The sequence below is a fragment of the Polypterus senegalus genome, chromosome 9, assembly GCF_016835505.1.
Source record: "Polypterus senegalus isolate Bchr_013 chromosome 9, ASM1683550v1, whole genome shotgun sequence".
In the NCBI taxonomy this organism is placed as follows: Eukaryota; Metazoa; Chordata; class Cladistia; order Polypteriformes; family Polypteridae; genus Polypterus; species Polypterus senegalus.
Window position 1 is genome coordinate 130,829,362 of NC_053162.1, and position 24,238 is coordinate 130,853,599.

The following is a 24,238-nucleotide window of genomic DNA, read 5'->3' on the forward strand; positions in this document are numbered from 1 at the left end:
ATTTGGGCCAACAGAAGCACCTAAAAGTACAGTATATGCACATAGATTACACTGTGATATATGCTATAACCATGATCATTTTTAATTATATTGTGATACATTGTTAGTCACACTGCCCCCACTTAGAACTAGGATTTTGTGACATTTCAAAAAGCTGAATCATTTTGACATCTGTGAAATATTTACTCTTTTGCAAGTTTCTTAAACCAGCTGTTGGTGCCAATATGAGTCTTGCAATGGCAAATGTTACAAACCTAACAGAATAATTATCTGACCAACCAGATTTTAAAAGTATCTTGTCGCAAACACTTTTCTATAAAGAATATATCCTGAATTATCTTTGAATCAACTGATTTAATAGTGCACATATAATATTTTTTTATTTTTAGTATTGATTTTAAACTGTGTTTTTCAGTTACTGGAGAGAAAATGTCTGAGAATAAATTTGGAATTTGCACATGGTATGATTATTTAGGTGATTCAAAAAGATTCCATCCTTAAAACAATATCTTGAAATTCCCCCAAGATTATAAAATTCCCCTTTTTGTTGTTACAGTGTGGGAATCCTTGTGACCATCACATATTGAAATCTGAACCCTGCATTGCATTTTTCTACTTATTACTGCCAATATGATAGTTGGGTCAACTAATTGATGGATATAGCATTATTTTAAAACAGCTGTTAATATTTGTGTGCGTGTGTGTGTATATAATTACGCACTATATGGACAAAGTATTCGGAGGTCTGAGCATTATACCAACAGGGACTTTAATGACATTGCATTCAAATACACAGACTTTAATATGGAGTTGCTTATGCACCATTTTAGTAAAGAAGCACTCACAAATCACTAGAAAGGACCTGTGTAAAGATAACACAGACTGACGATTTGAGATCCAACAGTGAACAGTGCACTGATGTTTTACAAAAATGATTTGAATGGAAAAATCATTGTAAAGTGGAGACAAAAGTGATTTGGACCTTTGTTGGCAAAGAAATTGAACCTGAAAGACATTTTCATTTTTCCAAAAGATCCAATCCAAGATATTATCCAGTTATAATAAACCAAGAACAACTGAAAGGAATAATTGGTGAAAGTACTAGAATAGTATTCAGTGGGGATGCAACAATACCCGTTGTTGGTACTGGGATTGCTCCTAGGGTATGTAATATCCCTAGATTTTCTAATACTGTACTGGCTCTGTCTTTCAGCTTTCTGAGTATCAATTAGGTACTTTACACTAATTTCAAGAGACAGGATTTTTAATAGGGACAGGGTGTAAACAAGCCAAAATATTGTAAAGCCTTGGCATTCCTTACAATGATTTAAATCAAAAATAATATTCATATTTAATACCTCAAAAAGATAGATGGAACTTTATTTGCCCACCCGTGCCTAAAATGTTTGTCAGATGCACACTGAGATATGATTACGTTTTAGTTGCAAATTTTCTGTGTTGCTAATTTGAAGTGGGACTATATCATGTTGCTGTGTACATAGTTCGGTAAATTTTGCTGTATATACTCTCTTCCCAAAAGGCTTTAAGAAAGCAGAAGCTAAATAAAAGAAGTATCAATGAAGAAGGCCAAAGGGTTATTTTGATGTAATATATCAGTAATTGCAGGTAATAAATTTAATAGAAGTATATCAAAATTATATAAAAATAAACTTTTTTTTAACAAAGCCTATAGCATCATTTTATACTCTGTAAAATATAAATAAATAATACCAGTACTTTGCATAAAACAGATTTAAATATTTCAAAATGATGTACATTCAGTCCTCAACTTTCATGGGGGTTACTTAACTAGAAAATGGCACAAAAGTTGAAGATGCAAATGTTGATATATTGAACCTATGGAAAAAAAGGTGTTGGGTTCCAGCCCCCATCAAAAACTATAATCTTTCATTAAAGATTGCTCAAAATACACTCTTCTTTATAACAAAACACTTATTTTTAACAATTTACTCCTTTCATAACTCGGTAACCATAAAGTAAAACACAGTTTGGTAACCTGAAAATATTTCTATAGTGGGTCATCCCCTAGAATTCTGAGAACTTTTGTGGCAATATGTCAATTTAAAAAACAAAAAAAAATAAATAATAAATAGTTGTTGCTGTCTTAAGACACAGAAACTGGCGAGGGCTCTAGATAACCTTCGACTATGTCCTTCGCAGCTGGTGGATGGCTTTGGAGATCGTGAAGGACGGCCTGGCTTTAAACAATCCGTCAGCCAAGTCTGCTTCATGCACTGTATTCCACAGAGAGCACTGTTTCTCCCCTGGGATGGTTTTCTTGATGAAGAATTGACTAAAACCAATACCCTCCCTTTTGTACCCATGGCAGAAAATAATAACAAGAGAAAGAAATATGGTACAAAAAGAGAGATATGCATTTAACTTGCTTTAACATTCATTCCCAGAATATAATGTATAATCCTGTATGCTTACATATTCAGGCCGGAGAGAAGCAAAGGGACATCACAGCCAAGTGGGAGAATGCTGACACACAGATGTCCTATCCTGCAAGGTTCGTGGAAGCATAGTGAGATGCTTTTGACTTCATACTGAATCTTCATCATTATAAATACTGACATAATTACGTATTTATACAATTCATGTCAGATATGGGTGACTACCAGAAGAACTGATCGGTTATGAATACCTTCAGACTCTGGGTTTTTTAACCATATTGGTCAAGCAGGCATCCGCACCTTTTAAAATAGCCTGCTTTTGTCCTTCACATGTTTTCTGCCTATCTCCCTAACCTGACTTATAGCTGTCATTTGTCAGTCTTCCTGGCAGTCTCTGTCTCTTATCTGAATTGCATGGTTTTGTGAAATAAATGTCACAAATTACATTTGGCACAAATAACCTTCTTGCTACATGTGCTGCCTGAGACCCTTAAGGGTCTTAGCATATAGGAGAATAGCAGAGGCAAGTTGATGTTTAACCTCAAAGCTGTAGTAAATGGTGGGATCGGTAGCCATGGTATCTTCCAGAAGGTTGTATCACTGACTTAACATGCATGGGCTTAGAGCCTGCAGGACTCACTGCACTTTGGGGGCATAATTGCAACACAAAAGTTTTTTTTTTTATTTAAGCAAAACAATGAAAATATGCAAGGACTGTACGACAGGTTTTTTTCTCTGCAACGGTGAGCAAGACAGGTATTGTATCTAATTCAGTCCTCCCCATTTCCCCTGGCAAAAGTGTCAATCAAATCTCATAATGTGTGATGTTTCTATGCTAGGGCCTGCTTTTCTGTGCAGATTAGTGCAAGGTCCAAATTCCCTTTTCTTAAAAATACCTGTGAAGCCCATAACTGTGCAAGGTTACCAGCATGAAAGTAAAAAAGAGGTTACAAATAAAATCACGCAAATAATTTTAAGTCAAGAAACGTAAATGCACGAATGTTGAGTATTGACTGTACAGTGGAACCTCGGTTTGCGAGCATAATTCGTTCCGGAAACGTGCTCGCAATCCAAAGCACTCGTATATCAAAGCGAATTTCCCCATAAGAAATAATGGAAACTCAGATGATTCGTTCCACAACCCAAAACTATTCATATAAAAATGATTAATACAAAATATAAAGTAAAATACATAATACAAATTAACCTTCACTTTACCTTTAAAAAGAATCATGGCTGGTGTGAGTTTCTAAACTCATGTGGGATTCCACCCAACGGGACAGCACGTGGAAGAGCGTCCCAAAGCAATCACAGTCTCCCAGCGCTGTAGCAGTTCGTCGTATAAGCGCATCCAAAAAGATCGCAGACATGCTATAAGCGCCTGTCGTCAGTGGGTCATACAAGGAACATTATAAAGATCCCGCTACAATAAATAACAGCGCTGTTGCTGTTTCAAGCTGAATAAAGCTGGTGTTAAAGTACTGAGACTCAGCTTCATGTTTTGGGGAGCAAGATGGGGACTCGCACTTCACAGCGCACACACACACATTCACAATGCTGTAGTAAACAGTATACGCTCGTAAGGATGTTGACTATATGAGTGAGGCACACAGACTTAGACGGAGAATAGGAGGAGAGAGAGAGAGACGCGCTGAGCGAGTGAGATAAGGAGAGAGAGAGAAGAACCATCAGCTCAGTTGTGATCACATGACGCTCAGCAGACAAAGTTTATCCATACTACTCGTATTGCAAGACATCTCTCGTTTATCAAGTCAAAATTTATTAAAAATTTTTGCTCGTCTTGCAAAACACTCGTAAACAAAGTTACTCGTAAACCGAGGTTCCACTGTATATTCTTTGCTAATCCAAAACTAAGGCAGTCTTGTGACTGTGTAAATACCTGTTAGATAAACATAATGTTCTTTAATTCCCTCAATTTCATATTTTTAATGGCATCTGCATCTGACTAAAGACCTGAAATATTCATGGTCAAAAATTTGCAATAATAGAGGAACAGCTCTATGATTTACATTTTGCTTGTACTTCGTGAAAGCGCTAGATAGAAATAAGCTCCATATATACACACTATAAGGTAAAACTAATTAGAAATAGTTTTTAGTGACTTATTGAACAACTGAAGTGGAAAAAAAGATATGGAAGCACAAATAAATACATTTTCAGATGTCTTACCAACCTGGGCACATTTCGATTTTGCAAATTTAAAGACAGGGAGTGGTGTTAAGTGGAAATTTATAGGAAGTATGCCAGGTAATTTAACTCTTTAAATTAATAGGAAGGAAGGTGTTTAAATATAAATTTTTTTGTGATAAAGCGTTATCTCCTGTTAAGGTGTGGTAATAAAATTTCAAAAACTACTAATTCAGATCCTTAACTGTATGATGATGTTCTGAAAAATGTCCAGATGAAGAGTTTTCAATAGAGTATGTTTTATATTTACCTCTATTTACACATACTTAATATAAATCTGGAAGATTCCACCAGGTGTCAGTGCAAGATAGTGAGAAGTGAGAAAACGTTCTGCTTTTCTGTGTTGTGAATTGCCAGAAACATCCGTTAAAATGTCTCACGACACCTTGCCACAATACCTCTGAAAAGGATGGATGTTTATTGATTAAAACCATCAATCCAGGGATGTGCCCATTCCAGCAAGTATCGGGTGCGACGCAGAAACAATCCCTGGACGGCACATCAGCTCATCGCAAGGTGAATACAACAACAACAACATTTATTTTCTGTATACAGTAATCCCTCCTCGATCGCGGGGGTTGCGTTCCAGACCCCCCCGCGATAGGTGAAAATCCGCGAAGTAGAAACCATATGTTTGTGTAGTTATTTTTATATATTTTAAGCCCTTATAAACTCTCCCACACTGTTAACATTATTAGAGCCCTCTAGACATGAAATAACACCCTTTAGTCAAACGTTTAAACTGTGCTCCATGACAAGACAGAGATGACAGTTCTTTCTCACAATTAAAAGAGTGCAAATAGATCTTCTTCTCTTCAGGAGCAGAGAATTTCAGAGAGAGAGAGCGCTCGCAAAGAAAAGCAAGCAATCAAAAAATCAATACGTGTGCTTTTAAGTTTGCTGCGGCATTTTTTAGAGGAGCGTCGGTATCTTCTAAGCAAACAGCCTCTGTGCAAACAGCCCCTCTGCTCACATCTCCTCCGTCAGGCACAGAGAACGTCAGAGAGAGAGAGAGCGAGATTAAAGCAAACCATCAAAAAATCAATAAGTGTGCTTCTGTAAGCACCGCGATAAAGCGGCATTTCTTAGAGGTGCGTCCGTATTCACTAGGCAAACAGCACCTCTGCTCACAGCCCCTCTGTCAGGCGCAGAGAATGTCAGAGAGGGTGAGATAGAGGCAGAGACAAGCAAACAATCGAGCACCGCGCGGGATGCATATCTTATAGCATTGAGGAGTTTTAGTTAATATGTAATACGTGCTCTGATTGGGTAGCTTCTAAGCCATCCGCCAATAGCGTCCCTTGTATGAAATCAACAGGGCAAACAAACTGAGGAAGCGTGTAGCATAAATTAAAAGACCCATTGTCTGCAGAAATCCGCGAACAAGCGAAAAATCCATGATATATATTTAGATGTGCTTACATTTAAAATCCGCGATAGAGTGAAGCTGCGAAAGTCGAAGTGCGATATAGCGAGGGATTACTGTATAGCATATTTTCATACAAATAATTTAGTGCTTTGCATGATGAAGAAAGAGGAAGAAAGACAAAGTAAGAATTAAAATAAGAGAACACTAATTAACATTGAATAAAAAGTAAGGTCCGATGGCCAGGTAGGACAGAAAAAATAAAATAAATCTCCAAACGGCTGAAGAAAAAATAAAATCTGCAGGGGTTCCAGGCCATGAGACCTCCCAGCCCCCTCTAGGCATTCTACGTAACATAAATGATCAGTTCTCATTGTATTCAGGGTTCTCATGGAAGGACTTGATGAAGATGGTCAGGTGGACTTCTGGCCTTTAATCCATGAATGTAGGGACATCACGGTGCTTTGAATAGGTGGTGGTGGTGCAGATCGCCATCACAGAAAACCGGAAAAAAGAACAGAAGAGAGAGTAGGGGTAGGGGTTAGTACAGATTTTGGAGCCACCATGAATAGTAATGATTAATTGAATATATAGAGCATCAGTATTAAACTAAAATGAAGTTATGAGAAAGCCATGTTAAAGTAATGTGTTTTTAGCAGTTTTTTTTTTTTAAAGTGTTCCACTGTATTAGCCAGGCGAATTCCTATTACAGATTTTAGGTGCATAACAGCAGAATGCCGCCTCACCACTTCTTTTAAGTTTAGCTCTTGGAATTCTAAGCAGACACTCAGCTGAAGATCTAAGGTTACGATTTGGAATGTAAGGTGTCAGACATTCCGATATATAAGATGGAGCAAAGTTATTTAAGGCTCTTTAAACCATAAGCAGTATTTTAAATTCAATTCCGAATGACAAAGGTAACCAGTATAGTGACATCAAAACTGGAGAAATGTGCTTGGATTTTCTTTTCCTAGTTAGGATTAGAGCAGCTGCATTCTGCACTAATTGCAGTTGATTGATGTCTTTTTTGGGTAGTCCTGAGAGGAGTGTGTTACAGTAATCTAGTCGACTGAAAACAAAAGCGTGATCTAATTTCTCAGCATCTTTCAATGATATAAAACGTCTAACTTTTGCTATATTTCTTAAGTGAAAAAATGCTGTCCTAGTGATCTGATTAATATGTGATTTAAAATTCAAGTCAGAGTCAATAGTTATCCCTACATTTTTTACCTCTCTCTTGACATTTAATCCTAATGCATCAAGTTTATTTCTAATAACCTCATTATATCCATTATTGCCAATCACTAAAATTTCAGTTTTCTCTTTATTTAGCTTGAGAAAATTACTACTCATCTATTCAGAAGCACAAGTAAGACATTGTGTTAGTGAATCAACAGAGCCGGGGTTATCAGGTGTTATTGATAAATACAGCTGCATGTCATCAGCATAGCTGTGGCAGCTTACGTTATGCCCCAAGATAATCTGGCCTAACGGAAGCATGTAGATCGAAAAGAGCAGCAGACCCAGGATAGAGCCTTGTGGGATACCATATAGAATATCATGTGTCTTTGAAGTATAATTACCACAACTAACCAAAGAATTTTCTATCTGCCAGGTAGGATTCAAACCAATTTAATAGACTGCCAGAGAGGCCCACCCACTGACTTAGGCGATTTCTAAGAATATTGTGATGAATGGTATCAAATGCGGCACTCATATCTAAGAGGATGAGAACAGATAAACTCATCTGTCTGAATTTACCATCAAGTCATTTACTACTTTAACTAGTGCAGTTTCTGTACTGTGATTTGTTCTGAAACCTGACGGAAACTTATCAAGAATAACATGTCTATTGAGGTGGTAATTTAGCGGTGGTAACTGACTCTCTAGAACTTTACTTAAGAAAGGCAGGTTAGAAATAGGCCTAAAATTTTCAAAAGCAGATGAGTCAAGATTATTTTTCTTGAGTAGGGGTTTAACTACAGCAGTCTTAAGAAAGTCTGGGAAGACCCCCGTATCTAATGACGAGTTTACTATGTCAAGAATAAAGAATACTATCAATTAGCACGCCTGATACTTTGAAAAAACTTGTTGATATTGGGTCATGGATGCAGGTGGAGGGTCTCAGTTGAGAAATTATTTTATATAAATCAGGTAAATCTATCCTGGTGAAACAATTTAATTTGTTTATAACAGAGTACTGGGGCTTATGAGGATCAGTGTTGGGGAGATATACTATATTTTTTCTAATATCATTAATTTTTTGATTGAAAAATACAGCAATAGCCTCAAGTTTCAATTGAAGTATTCTGGAGGCATTCCATTGAGTTACCTGGGTTAAGCAGACGATCAATACAAGCACACACATACACTAGCATCATTTTAGCATCTCCAAATCCCAAAACCTTCATGTCTTTGAAAGGAAACTGGAGCACATTGTGAAAACCCACTAGGAAAACATGCAAACTCCAGGCAGGGAACACCAGGGGCATGACTGCCTCCAAGGCAGCAGCACTACTGCTGCTCCACCGTGCTAGCCCCACATGTGTAATTATTAACAATATTCATTATTTAAATGAAGTTAATGATTTATCTGTAAAATGTAACATACATACTTTAATATATTTCATCATGAAAGTGATATTAAATATAAATCTGAGGATTCTAAATGTGCAGAGAGCTGGAACATCATAAATGTAATGTGTTCTGTGTGGCAATTGCTGCTTGCCGCTGCTGTCAGTTCAGGAGGAAGCCCCAGAAGCACATAGCGACTTAACAGCTTGGTCAGTTTTAAGATGACGTTTACGATGGTCTAGTTTAATGATGAAATAAACAATGAGATTAAAGCTGACGCAGAAGATGGTAAGAGACCTTTAAAATGTATTATGTCATTATGTTGGAGAATATGTGACACTAGAATATAAAAGAACCACAAATATTTTTGTATTTTGGCATTTTGCATCACAACATTGAACCATTCATTAAACATTGAAACACGCACATCAATCCTGTACAATCTGCAAAGTGGCTGATTGTCACGTATAGGTAGTGAACAGAGACACTGATACCACATTCTTACTTGATCACACTGTGCCCCCCTGATTTTTTGCTGGTAGTGCAACTCACACACGTGTCATGTTAATTTCTGTATATGTGCTCAGAGGATATGTCAAATGAGTGCTGGGAATGCGTGACAGCCATGATGCGTGCAAGGTAGTGTCTCCATAGACTGGACTTATTTTTCCAGCACATCCCACAAATGCTCGATCCAATTGAAATCGAGGGAATTTGGAGGCCAAGTCAACATCTTGAACTCTTCATGTTCCTGAGACCATTCATGAACAATTTTTGCAGTGGGGCGCGACACATTATCCTATTAAGAGGCTATAGTCATGACCCCTTCATAACAATCTTTTCAGGTAGGTGGTATGTGTCAAAGTAAAATTTCAGCATGAATGCCAATACCCAAGGTTTACCAGCAGGACATTACTCAGAGCATGAAGCTGCCGGCTTGCCTTCTTCCCATAGGGTATCCTAATTCCATCTCTTCTTCAAGTAACCGAACTGACTGTCCACATGATCTAAATTAAAGCATGGTTTTTCAGACCAGGCTACCTTCTTTCCATGCTGTGTGGTCCAGTTCTGACACTACCAAACCCATTAAAGGCACTTTAAGCTGTGTGCAGGGCTTTCTGACTGGTCAGCGGCTATGCAGCTCCTTATGCAGGAAGCTTCTTTGCTTTGGGTGTTCTGACACCTTTCTCTTATGACAAGTGCTACATTTTTCAGCAATTTGTACTGCAGTAGCTCTTTGGGGTTGGCCAGACATTGATGGCATGAGGATGAAGGTTACATTGATCTTTAGGTGACTATAACTCTTTTTTCCCTCCTTGGACCACTTTTGGTAGGTACTAACTACTGCATACCTGAAATGCCCCCACAAGACCTTCCGTTTTGGAGATACTCTCTCCCACTCTTGCCATCACAATTCGGCCTTTGTGAAAGTTACTCAGATTCTTATGCTTGCCTATTTTCCCTGCTTCCCACTTGTCACCTTCAAGGAATGACTGTTCATTTGTAGCCTAATATATCCCATCCCTTGACAAGTTGCCATTGTTACAGGATAATCAAAATTATTCACTTCACCTGACAGTGGTTTAATGTTGGGGCTGATCAGTGTGTTTTTATAGTATTTTTTGTATGTGGAACGTACATACTTACTGAATCCTTTTGGAGTATCTAGGAGAAAACTCAAAGTACAAAAAATGTAGCAATCTGATGTGAATATTTGTTTTGTTAATACTGACCACTTGTTTTTATACTACTGTAATCCCTCCTCGATCGCAGGGGTTGCGTTCCAGAACCCCCCGCGATAGGTGAAAATCTGCGAAGTAGAAACCATATGTTTGTATGATTATTTTTATATATTTTAAGCCCTTAGAAACTCTCCCACACTGTTTATAAATATTCTCCGCACAGTTATACAGTAAACCCTTGTTTATCGCGGTTAATCCGCTCCAGACAGATAAATGAATTTCCACGAAGTAGGATTCTTTATTTAGAAATCTAATATTTTCGCAGTTAGAGCATAGAAAACCTGTTTACGACCTTCTAAATACGTTTTTAACATTATTAGAGCCCTCTAGACATGAAATAACACCCTTTAGTCAAAAGTTTAATCTGTGCTCCATGACAAGAACAGAGATGACAGTTCTTTCTCACAATTAAAAGAATGCAAACATATCTTCCTCTTCAAAGTGCTCGTAAGGAGCGGAGAATGTCAGAGTAAAGTAAACAATGAAAAATCAATAGGGCTGTTGCGCTTTTAAGTATGCAAGCACCAGCGATAAAGCAGCGGCAATGAAGGGATCAATGCGAAGGTAGCCTTTCAGCATTTTTTACAGGAGCGTCCGTATCTTCTAAGCAAACAGCCTCTGTGCAAAAGCCCTCTGCTCACATCTCCTCCGTCAAGCGCAGAGAACGCGTCAGAGAGAGAGAGCGAGATTAAAGCAAACAATCAAAAAATCAATAAGTTTGCTTTTGGACGCACCTCGATAAAGCGGCATTTCTTAGAGGAGCGTCCGTATCCACTAGGCAAACAGCTTCTGTGCAAGCAGCACCTCTGCTCACACCCCCTCCGTCAGGCGCAGAGAATGTCATAGAGGGTGAGATAGAGGCAGAGACAAGCAAACAATCGAGCACCGTGCAGGAGGCATATCTTATGGCATTGAGGAGTTTTAGTTAATATGTAATACGTGCTCTGATTGGGTAGCTTCTAAGCCATCCGCCAATAGCGTCCCTTGTATGAAATCAACTGGGCAAACAAACTGAGGAAGCATGTACCATAAATTAAAAGACCCATTGTCCGCAGAAATCCGCGAATCAGCGAAAAATCCATAATATACATTTACATATGCTTACATATAAAATCCGCGATCGAGCAAAACCGCGAAAGTCAAAGCGCGATACAGCAAGGGATCACTGTACTTTATTTATATTTTAAAGGGCCTTATTTTGAGGGTGTACAGTAATCCCTCGTTTATCGCGGGAGATAGGTTCCAAGGCCAGCCGCAATAACCGAATTTCCGCGAAGTAGGGACACCATATTTCTTTAATTATTTAACGTGTATTTGGGCGATTTTAAACCCTCCCTATACTGTTTACAACCCCCCCTTTACTCTATTAATAACAGGGACAACTGTTAAGCAATATGAAATCGGTAGATAAGTTTACAGTTACTGTATAGGGAAGTACACATACCTATATATGACGTGATGATTGTGATGAATATGCTGTGCAGTAAAAATGATGACGATGAAGGTAATGACTTTTACTGCGCTGCTGATGACTGTATTTTACATCTCTTCAGACGGCGGTGCCATTTCCTGGGGCACCTCTTCCATGGTTTCTGAAGGTGTATCCATAGTAGTAGTAGGAACTGGCTCTTTTTTGCGAGGCTGCAAAAACATTGTGATCGGCAGTTGCTGCCGCTGCTTCTTTTTCCGGTCGAAGAGCAGCTTGTAGGCGATCATGACGTCGTCGACCTTGTTGCAAAATTGGACTGATTGAACCATATCGTCGTCCCATTCCTGTGACTGCTCTTGCAAATCCTTAGCCAGTCTGCAGCCACAGCCGTGAACGTTCTCCCTTCCTTCAACATATCCAGAAGTTTCACCTTCTCAGCGATCTTCATCATTCTTCGTAGGCGTTTAGGCTCAGCACCAGCCTTGGAAGAAGGAGCACGTTTGGGAGCCATTGCAGGGGGTGAAAATTGAAGTGAAGTTCAACACAAAAGAAACCACAAAAAATCACACACAGTACAGTGTAAAGTAAACCGCTCGGTGAGAAAGCTTGAAGCGAAATGGCCACGACAGAGAGACAAGGGGAGGTACTGTGGGATCTGGGCATCAGTCAAAGCACCAATCACGGGCCCGATTAGAAAGCGGGAAGCTGTGATTTGTCGTCTCCCTCCCATGTACCAGTCATAGCCCGTGTTACAACGCACTTAGTCATTGAACTTGTTTTGTTGTTCTTAGACTAGGAAATACTACTACTATATTTAAAAACCCACGAAGTCGTGAATCTACGAAAAGTGAACCGCGAAGTAGCGAGGGATTACTGTACTTCATTTTCCATGTTTGCAATATGTTGCTGGTAACAATGAGTACAAGGGCAATGTGGTACAATTGTTTCTGAATCATGCCCCAGCCTGCAGATTCTCATCCTTCATGTGTGGATTTTTCTCCTTGGTGTCCCTTTAATAGGTCGAAGACTTGCATATTAGGATTATAGGAAAATCTAAACAGACCTCATGTGAAAGAGTATAGATATGGTGTGTGAATTTGGCCTTCCCATTCAGGACTAGTTCATGCCTTGTACTTAAGGTTGCCAGCATAGCCTCCTGCAGCTATGGATTTGAAAATGAATAGATGGTTGGTTTAAATTTTTTTCTCCCTTTCATTGTTCATTTCATAATTAGCCTGCAGTACAATGCTATTCATCAAGTTTATTCCTGGTTTTACAAGTATATTAAATTGAGCAATAATCATTTGCTTCTTCTTTGCATGTTTGGGAATTATCTTTGAGATTAGTGATGTCAAGTATAAAATGGTGCGTATGCACAAAATGTTGCATGTGCCCATTTACAGGCTCACATTGAGATGAAAAAAAATTAAACTTTGCATAAAGCTATGCACATTTTTACGACAGCTTCAAACCATTTGTGCACACTTTTGTGCTGGGTTTTGTAAACGGGTGGCACCCAGCGTCAAAGCAGTGCTACTGTTTCTTTATGATTGCCCTTTCCTTTTTTTAGATTCACATCCATGATACACACCTTATTGAATACACCAAAATTAATTAAATATTTTTTTTACAAATTTAAGGCACCTGATTGCAATCATTATGTAGCATTATAATGGTGCACAGAATGGCCAAACTATTCCAACTACCATGGAGACTTTAGCGTTGTTAAGAAAACATTGCAAATGTAGGAATTAGAAGAGTCCATGAATTTAGAGATCAGACTGATTTCTTGTTCCATGATGATGACTGGCTTCTAAATCTATTCTGGTTTCCAACAGCTATTCTCTTGGAGTTGTGAATTGAACTGAGGTCGGGTTTACAAAGGCAGACTTTGAGGAATTGTGCTCTACCTGTTCCTTTGCCCACCTTCTGGTAGTGTAGGAAACAAACTTGAAAATGATGTTTTGTGTGATGCTTCTCAGTAAAATAAGACATTTAATATTACCTCTTTGGTCAAAATTGTAAGTTATTTGTATAATGTAGCTATATAACATGATTACTTAGGTTGCAACGGGTACCCTGCTGAAGAGGTGGCTTCTCAACCTGCTTGCCAACCCATTAACTGAAACAAAAATGACGTTATAATGACCTCTACTGTCAGGCTCGGGCAATGCTAGGACATATTATTGGGTAGCTTAAGGACCATTGGCGCTGCCTGGACAGGACATGCAGTGCTGCTCTGTAGTCCACAGAAAATGTGTAGCATTGTGCAAGCATATAGAGTGATGTATAATGTGGCACACAATTGTGGCTTGCCCGTACCTGAAGAGATTTGGTATGATGAACCTGAAAATGACACACCAGTTGATCAGCCAAATCGGACAGTATTACAACTTTATTTAAATATAATTGGAAAAATTTAAAAACAGGTAATTCAGATGCATTTTTTTTAACCACTTCATTTTATTTGTGGCCAGTATCAGATAGTACTGCATTTATGTTCTTAATTCCTTTCTCTGCATCTGTTACAGCATCCACTATTGCATTTTGTGACTCCAGAATAGCGTCCATCAGCACACAGCCAGATGGTCGCCCAGTGGTTTGTGAGGCAGGGGTGTGTGTGCAGCCTGCATGTGAAGATTTAGAGTGGAACGATCACTGCCTGGAGTCGTGTCCCCGGCACAGGGGTCCACCTTTGTAATATTGTCTGAAACAGTATCAATTCTAATAAAAGGCAAAGCCCTCACTGACTCATCACTAATTTTCCAACTTCCCGTGTAGGTAGAAGGCTGAAATTTGGCAGGCTCAGGCTTACTTACAAAAGTTAGGCAGGTTTCATTTCGAAATTCTACGCGAAACGGTCATAACTGGAACCTAATTATGTATGTATGCATGTATGCATGTATGCAGCCCAGTGCCGGGTCTTAGTTAACATTAAATAAAGCCATGGACATCGCAAGATCGCACAAGCATAGCTGAGAACCTTCGATGCATGTACTCCGAGCGGCTCACGAGAACTGACTGTGAACGCAGTATGTAGAGAACAAGCAAGAGCTCCAAAGAGTGCTGAACAAAAAAACGCATTACACAATTGAGAAGGCAGCAAAAGAATGTGAAACGAGTGACGCATACAAGCATATTCATAAGTGCAGCTACTGCGGAAACAAAGCACGGTGTAAACCTTAAGATTAAATTAAGTTCATAGACACGCTGCCGCTGGCGTTTGTCATGCCTATGACGAATACGATATTTGCGAGATACAAGTTTAATGAGAAGACGCAGGGTATAAACGAGACTTTTGATCACTTTGTAACGGAGTTAAAATTGCTGTAACGGAGTTAAAATTGCTGGTGAAGGACTGTGCTTATGCAAACAAAGGTGAGATGGTCAGGGATAGAATAGTTGGCACAAACTTGGCAAAAGTGCGAGAGAAACTTTTAAGTGCCGGGTCTGAGCTAACATTAAATAAAGCTGTGGACATCGCAAGATCGCACGAGATAGCACAAGCACAGCTGAGAACCTTCGATGCATGTACTCCGAGCGTCTCACGTAAACTGACTTTGCAGGACTGGGAAAGGTAAACCCATGCATGCAGTGTGTGATGTCTCAGATAAAGGGGAAGACGAGCTGTTTATTGATGCAGTAGGAAAGGAACAACCCTCTGACGCTGAACAAGCCTTTGTAGACATATCAATAGGAAAGCAAGGTGTAAAGCTTAAGTTTAAATTACATTCAAAGACACGCTGCCGCTAAATATTCGCAGACAAATCCACAACTTAATACCGAGAATGCCTGTTAAACATCTTAGATTCACGAGTACCGATTTAGGTAGTAATCACTTCGATGAATGAAACCTGTTATCTTTACAACGATTGAGAACAAAGATGAGATGGTCAGGGATAAGACTAGACAAACACCGAATGTAACTTGAACACAACACATCCTCCAAATACGAACCTGATTGAAAGAAATAATGATAATCAAATCCTTGATGACAGCAACACTCATAATAGTCACAAAACAATTACATTGACAATCATGTTACGTTATTTTTAAAATGTTTCCTTTTCCTTTTCATAACTTATTTAACACACTACTTCTCCGCTGCAAAGCGTGGGTATTTTGCTAGTAAACAATAATTCCATATCTGCTTCCTGCTTGTTTATCTTTTTAAATATCTAAATTATTTACTCCAGTATGGATAATGGTAAGGGGAAAAAAATTTAAACTCCTCCTCACCCACTAGTCGAATGCTAGTTGTCAGTTTCTCACTAATACTTGCAGCAGCTTGCTGTTGGCAGCTCAGTGTTGAGGCTCGGATGTGTGGCGACTTGCCTTTTCATATCGGCTTTCATATCTGACCACTTCTCTTGCCTCCACCTTAAATGAGCAGGACGTCAATTTCACATTTGCAAAATACTAAACGGATGGGGCTATTTATATTGATTTGCATATTCAAATATGCAGAATTCTGGGAGGAGCTGAGGTGTGGTTGTAGGCTCATGCATATGCATAAAAACTCATAGTGATTGGAATTTATAAAGGGAAAGTGAATAGAAATTTGCTTGCACACATTTTTATGCATCTGAATTTTTTTTGTGTGTAAGCACATTTCTGGTTTTGTCCATACACCATGTTTTAGTGTCAGTTCTGCGCAAAGCATTATATATGTGGCCCTAGGTCACATTTAGGAAGACAGTTTTAAGTAAACAAATGGTAGAAAGTGACATGTCCCTCCACCTTTGCTGAATTTGACCAGAAGAAAGTTAAAATCAAGTCATTAAAAGCAAATTAATTTTTGAGTCCTGCGATATATTCTTCTTCTTTTTGAAATTACATACATGTCCTGGTCTCTGAAACCCAGAAATAAAAACAGCCCCACCTTATAGATAGATAGATAGATAGATAGATACTTTATTAATCCCAAGGGGAAATTCACATAATCCACAGATACTTTATTAATCCTAAGGGGAAATTCACATAATCCAGCAGCAGTATACTGATACAAAAAACAATATTAAATAGTAATAAAAATGCATGTTAAAGCAGACAATAACTTTGAGTAATGTTAGCATTTACTCCCCCGGGTGGAATTGAAGAGTTGCATAGTGTGGGGGAGGAACGATCTCCTCAGTCTGTCAGTGGAGCAAGACAGTGACAAAAGTCTGTCACTGAAGCTACTCCTTTTCCTGGAAATGACACTGTTCAGTGGATTCTTCATGATTGACAGGAGTTTGCTTAATGCCCGTCGCTCTGCCACAGATTTTAAACTGTCCAACTTTACTCCTACAATAGAGCCTGCCTTCTTAACAAGTTTGTCCAGGCGTGAGATGTCTTTCATCTTTATGCTGCCTCCCCAGCACACCACCGCATAGAAGAGGGCACTTGCAACAACCGTCTGGTAGAACATCTGCAGCATCTTATTGCAGATGTTGAAGGACGCCAACCTTTTAAGAAAGTATAGTCGGCTCTGACCTTTCTTACAAGCATCAGTATTGGCAGTCCAGTCCAATTTATCATCCAGCTGCACTCCCAGGTATTTATAGGTCTGTAGCCTCTGCACATATACAGGAGACAACACGGAAATACCCTTGTGTAGAAGTTCTTTTATACAATCATCATCAACATGATTGTCCCCGAAGACCATAGTTTGCAGCAACCATGGTTTACTGAATTGATTTGGTGCTGATGCCCATAGTATCTTCTTATACCTCAATGGTCATGAATTGTACATTGGGACACTTCATCCTAGGGCAAGAGATGTATTATTTGTCGCAACCCTGTTTTTTTTTTTTGTAATTATTATATTGTGTAAGGCTACATCTTTATAACTAGAATGATTTAATTTTGCTCTGGGATTGGTAATGTGTTGTATCATGAGTGTATTGGTTTATTTAAATATGAATGAGTACTGTATAGGAGGTTATGTTATTCTTCACAATATCCCATATTTAACACTCAATAATAATTCCATAATAATTATTGTCTTTTTATTTGTTTTGAATTATTGGGTTCTATATAGTGTTAAGGAATCATCCTACTTTTGATATGAGGTATTTCCATATCTTTACATATTGGGTAATTCATTCCAACAAGTGTTTGTTCGATATGAAATACATTTGATTGTGCAAATTGTACTGTGATGTGGGGTACTATATGTAGTACAATGAGTTATATCTACAGGGTTTTTTATCTATTGATATGCATCTAGTGTATCTAACAAATATAAAATGTTACCTTGTATATAATTAATATGTGTATGTATCGTTATCTAAAAAGTATATATGGTTTGGGTGTGGTGGTCAGGGCTGCTTTCCTAACACATCATGAATCAGTGTGGTTAGTGTGCTCGGTGACAAGTCATTATCCTGTCCACATTTGGTCCCTGCCTAGCAACCAGTACTGCTGTCATTGCCTTCATTGACTGTTTAATTGATCAATTGTTTCTTTTTGACAAGGAGGAACAGTACAGAAGGTATGACCGAATTGGCCAGTATGAAAGCTACAATCCAACTCGGGAAACTGAAAGACATCCATACCCTGAACAACCAGAGCGGCCCTGCTCTCGAGGCAGTCAGTATTCAGACAGACCTCCTTCACGGTGAGTTTTACTTTATTGCTGCAGTTTTTTGGGAAGAGAGCCTATAAGTGCAAAAGTATTCATTCCTCGTGAAAGTCCTACTTTTCTGCATGACAAAAGATTTGTACACATATTTAATCAGTTGGTATTTTTAATTAACGCTGTAACAATGTATTTCCAAAGTCAAAATAAACCATTTTCTGTAGATATTTATAGTCATGGCCAACATTATCGGCAACCCTGGAATTTTCCCAGAAAATGCACCATTTCTCCCAGAAAGTTGTTGCAATTACAAATGTTTTGGTATACACATGTTTATTTCCTTTATGTGCATTGGAACAACACAAAAAAACAGAAAAAAAGCCAAATCTGACATCATCTCACACAGAACTCCAAAAATGGGCTAGACAAAATTATTGCCACTTTTTCAAAATTGTGGGTAAATCGTTTTATTTCAAGGATATGGTGCTCATTTGAACTCGCCTGTGGCAAGAAACAGGTGCTGGCAATATAGCAATCACACCTGAAGTCAGTTAAAATAGAAAAAAGTTGACTCAACCTTTCTGTTGTGCGTCTGAGTGTGCCACACTAAGCATGAACAACAGAAAGAAGAGCACAGAATTGTCTGAGGACTTGAGAACAAAAATTGTGGAAAAATATCAACAATCTCAAGGCTACAAGTCCATCTCCAGAGATCTTCATGTTCCTTTGTCCACTGTACGCAGCATAATCAAAAAGTTCACAACACATGACACTGTAGCTAATCTCCCTGGATGTGGACAGAAGAGAAAAATTGATGAAAGACTGCAACGAAGGATAGTCTGAATGGTGGATAAACAGCCCCAAACAACTTCAAAACATATTTAAGCTGTTCTGCAGACTCAGGGTGCAACAGTGTCAGCTCGAACTATCTGTCAACATCTGAACGAAATGAAACGCTATGGCAGGAGAACCCCACTTCTGACACCAACATAAAAAAGCCAGACTGACGTTTGCCAAAACGTACTTGAGGAAGCCAAAATCTTTCTGGGCGAACATCTTGTGGACAGATGAGACCAAGGTAGAGCTTTTTGGTAAACCTCATCATTTTACTGTTTATAGAAAACGAAATGAGGCCTATGAAGAAAAGAACACAGTACCTACAGTCAAACATGGCGGAGGTTCTAAGATGTTTTGGGGATGTTTTGCTGCCTCTGGCACTGGATGCCTTGACTGTGTGCAAGGCATCATGAAATCTGAAGACTACCAAAAGATATTGGGGTGCAATATAGGGCACAGTGTCAGAAAGCTGGGTCTGCATCAGAGATCATGGGTGTTCCGGCAGGACAATGACCCCAAACATACCTCTAAAAGCACCCAGAAATGGTTGAAGAGAAAGAGCTGGAGAGTTCTGAAGTGGCCAGCAATGATTCTGGAACTAAATCCGATTGAACACTTATGGAGAGATCTCAAAATTGCTGTTGGGATAAGGCACCTTTCAAATCTTAGAGACCTTGAGCAGTTTGCAAAATAAGAGTGGTCGGAAATTCCAGTTGAGAGGTGTACCAAGCATGTTGTTGGTTATAGGAAGTGCTTAAGTTCAGTTATTTTTTCCAAAGTGCGTGCAACCAAATATTAAGATTAGGGTGCCAATAATTTTGTCCAGCCCAGTTTTTGAGTTTTGTGTGAAATGTCAGATTTGGCTTTTTTTCTCTGTTTTGTGTGTTGTTCCAATGCACATAAAGAAAATAAACGTGTATACAAAAACATTTGTAATTGCAACAATTTTCTGGGAGAGATGATGCATTTTCTGGAAAAATTCCAGGGGTGCCGATAATTTCAGCCATGACTGTAAGTGAAGAAAAAAATGCAAAGGTTAGTGTTTGCATAAGTATTTAAACCTCTGTGGTTTGGACGCTCCAAGCTTATACAAATGACAAATTAATCATAAACACAAAGGTGACAGTCACTTGATGATTATTAAACATAATTAGGTACTACTTGTGAGTTCTTTATATCTCTCTGGATTTAATAATCATCCTTTGTAAAGAAAATAGCCTTTGTTGGACAATCACTGCAAAAAAAAGAATATAAAGGAACATTCTGCTGATGTAAGAAACCATTATGTTTTGTAGTTATTTCCTACCTTGCATTTCAATAACTAAGAGTTTGAATGTCCCGTTAAGCACTGTTGGATCAATCAGCAAAAAGTGGAAGGTTCATCACAGAAACCAGACTCTTACTAGAACAGGCTGTCCCTTAAAACTAAACATCAGAGCAAGACACCAACTGGTAAGAGAGGCTAAAAATCCAACTGTCACTGTCAGAAGTCTGCTGTGATCTTTGGCTGAAACTGGAGTGAAGGACCATGGGTCCACAATTTCAAGAGTTCTCTATAAAACAGGCCTCTATGGGAGGGTAGCAAGAAAGAAGCCATTACTTAAGAAGGTCCACATAAAAGCATGTAAAAAGCATGAAAAAGACCCAATTAAGATGTGGGCGAAGGTTTTATGTTCAGATGAGACAAAAAATTTTTGCCAGACTTCAAAGAGGTACAGTATATGTGATGTAAAACTAACTCTGCCTATGCCTCAAGAATCACCATACCTTTGGTGAAATATGGTGGTGTAGCAATCTTGTCAGAGTTGAAGAGGCAATGAATGGACACAAATATTTCACAATATTGCTGGAGAATCTGTTACAGTCTGATATGAACCTACTGCTTATGAGAAGCATAAGGCCAAAGTGACACTGAAATTTCTCAAAAAGAGAAAGGTAAATGTTTTGGAATGGCCAAGTTAAAGCTCTGATCTTAACCCTGTGGCACTATTTGAAAACTTTTGCCCAGAGACGCCATCCTATCTGCCTATAAGATCTCTATAAATTCTGTCAAGAAGAATTGGGAAGAATACAATACAATACAATTCATTTTTTTGTATAGCCCAAAATCACACAAGAATTGCTGCAATGGGCTTTAACAGGCCCTGCCTCTTGACAGCCCCCCAGCCTTGACTCTCTAAGAAGACAAGAAAAAACTCCCAAAAAACCCATGTAAGGAGAAAATGGAAGAAACCTTGGGAAAGGCAAATTCAAAGAGAGTCCCCTTTCCAGGTAGGTTGGGCATGCAGTGGGTGTCAAAAAGAAGGGGGTTTTAATACAATACAGTACAATACACAGAACAGAACAAATCCTCAATACAGTATAAAAATAAAAATTTTAGAAGTACGGAGTAGAATTTAACAGTAGTTGATATCACATAATATGATTTGGATTTGTTTAGAGTCCTGGAGACCTCCTTCATCAAGCTGCCTCCCCCATTTGGCCAAAGAATCACTCCTGAATAATGTGCAAAACTGGTATATTCTTAACCCTAAAAATTTAAGTATATTATTGCTGTTATTACAGCAAAAGTGTTCTCGACAAAGTATTAATGTGTAGGGCTTGAATACAGATGTAATCACTAACTTTTGAGTTTTTCTTCTTCATTTATCTATGTACAAAAAATTGTTATTTTGACTTTAGAAATGTATTGTTACAACATAAGAGCGCACACTAAAATGCTGAATGGATAAATGTGTACAAATCTTTTGTAATGCACAAAAATTACAATAACTTTCAAGGGGATTCAGAACTGTTGTCTGCCACTGTTAAGTGCATGTTTTTCAAAGTATTATGTATAATAATTACCTGCTTAAAGTTCACTTCTGTCTTATGTAGCAGACAAGGTCATTCTGAAGATTACTACCAAAGAGGAGCTCCCAGTGCCTTTGATTACTACTATGGAGGTACTGTAAACATCTTGGTTTTCATCAACAAGATTGATATAATTTGCTAGCTTTTCTTAAATTTTTTTACAGAACAATCATAATTTCTTAAGTTACGTGCAAATTAATTAACTTTCTAACATGCTTTTGCTAAATTATTATTGATGGAGTAAATCGTTAGATATTTGTTACAAGAACTGGTTATTTTTTGTTTCACTTTATAAGTTGTTTGGTATTTTTATAATTGAAGTCCAATCCTGTCTTGAGTAATCATTTATTTTATTCCAAATGTTAATTTTGCTTATGCAAGAGTCACCAAGACATATTGACCTCAGCCAATTTAATGTTAAAGTTATGACGCACAGTATAATTTAAAGACAGGTATATAGAGAGGTTTTTATTTCATGTTATTTTAATTAAAATGTGTTCCAACCTATCCTAGATCCTAGCCTTTGGGATCCCCGATATGATCCAGCTGCCTATGATCCTCGATATCATGAATATTATGATCCACGTTATTGGTACTATGATCTAGAAGCTTACAGACGCAGGGATCCATATTACAGCCAGCATTACCCCAGGTATTTTTGTTTTCTTTATCAAAAAGCCCATTTTTCTTAATGATTCTTTCATTGATTAGATTGATTTGCATTTTTTTTTTTTTTGAAGCTCAGTTTATACTTATTAGAACATTAGAAATATTTTAATAAGAACAGGTCAATCAGCCTAATAAAGCTATCCTTGTAATACCTCCAAAATAAAATTGAGTATTCAATGTGACTAGAGTCCTACAGTCTACTAGTTCTCTGTGGGGGAGTAAAAAACTTGTAACTGTTGTACAAATTTAGCATTAACAAGTTTTCAACTCTACCCTGGTGTTCTTTTTTTTTAACTCATTTTAAAGCAACAGCCTTCGATCCACTGTGGCATTTTTTTTCATAATATTAAACATTTCAGTCCTGTCACCACTTAAGCTCCATTTGCTTAAAATTAAAAGGTTTAATTGCTTTAATCTTTCCTCATAACTCATACCCTGAAGTCATTTAGTCAACCTAGTTGCTCTTCTCTGAGCTGTTTCTTTAGTGCTGCTATGTATTTTGTATATCCTGTAGACCAAACCTGCATGAAGAAGTCCAGGTGAGATCTCGGTAATGCATTTAAAACTTGGCTTCTGATCACTACCTGGACGTTGATGAGAGAGTTTCTGATAAGCAGTATTTTCAAGTTTCATACCACCCATTTTGTTTTCAGTTCTAACATTTTTACTTCCTACTTGTAATATCTTAGTTACTCACCTTAAATTTTATCTGCCCAAGCTGTCAAAATCCCTCTGTAAGAATGCATTCTAGAAATTTTACCACTCCCCCTAGTTTAATACCATCAACAAATTTAACCAGCTTCTCGTTTATATTCCTATCAATTTCATTTATATACGAGGTGTATTTAAAAAATACTGTGAATGTTTTAGAAAAGAAGTTACTAGTTACCCTCAAAATACTCTCCTCCATTCAAATGCACTTATCCCAATGCTCCTGCCACTTTTTGAAGCAGTTCTGGAAGTTGTCTTTCAAGAGTGTATTTAGTTGGGCTGTCATGGCTGCCTGGATGTCTTCAATGGATTTAAATCTTTTGCGTTTCATGGTCATTTTCAATTTAGGGAACAGCCAGAAGTCGCATGGTGCCAGATCCGGCAAATGAGGTGGATGCGGACACAGCCTAATGTTTTATTCGACAGAAATTGTCGTACTAGAAGGGCTGTGTGACAAGGAGCATTGTCATGATGAAGAATGAAACCATTTCAGCATTTATGAAGAATGAAACCATTTCAGCATTTTTCTCGGTTATTGATATTGGATGTCCTGATCTTTTCTTGTCTTCAGCTGAATCAGATCCATTACGAAATTGATCTAATCACTTGTAAACAGTCTTAATTGTCAGTGTAGTGTCACCATAAACCAATTTTAACAACTGATGGGTTTCCTAAGCTTTTTTCAGTTTGAAACAAAATTTCATGTTAATGTGTTGCTTGATATCCATTATTAATGACAAACTTGGAAAACACACTTGAACTCAACAATGGCTCACAAACTAGGCTCTAGGATGGACATGTCAGAACCTGCATTGAATTGTTTTGCGTTGCTCTTGGATGGTGCTCTGCATCAACATTCACTGTACTTTT

At 38.1% G+C, this 24,238-nt stretch overlaps 1 protein-coding gene across 5 annotated transcripts in view; it reads left to right on the forward strand.

Moving 5' to 3' along the window:
* sec16a (SEC16 homolog A, endoplasmic reticulum export factor) overlaps window positions 1–24,238 on the forward strand; it is a 219,458-nt gene that overhangs the window by 41,088 nt on the left and 154,132 nt on the right. For 4 of the 5 annotated variants that reach the window (XM_039763857.1, XM_039763859.1, XM_039763860.1 and 1 more), the window contains 3 exons: window positions 18,195–18,337; window positions 22,013–22,080; window positions 22,502–22,640. In XM_039763857.1, coding sequence (XP_039619791.1) covers window positions 18,195–18,337; window positions 22,013–22,080; window positions 22,502–22,640 — 350 coding nt within the window. The remainder of the gene's footprint in view (window positions 1–18,194; window positions 18,338–22,012; window positions 22,081–22,501; window positions 22,641–24,238) is intronic. The other variant, XM_039763858.1, reaches the window with a different exon arrangement.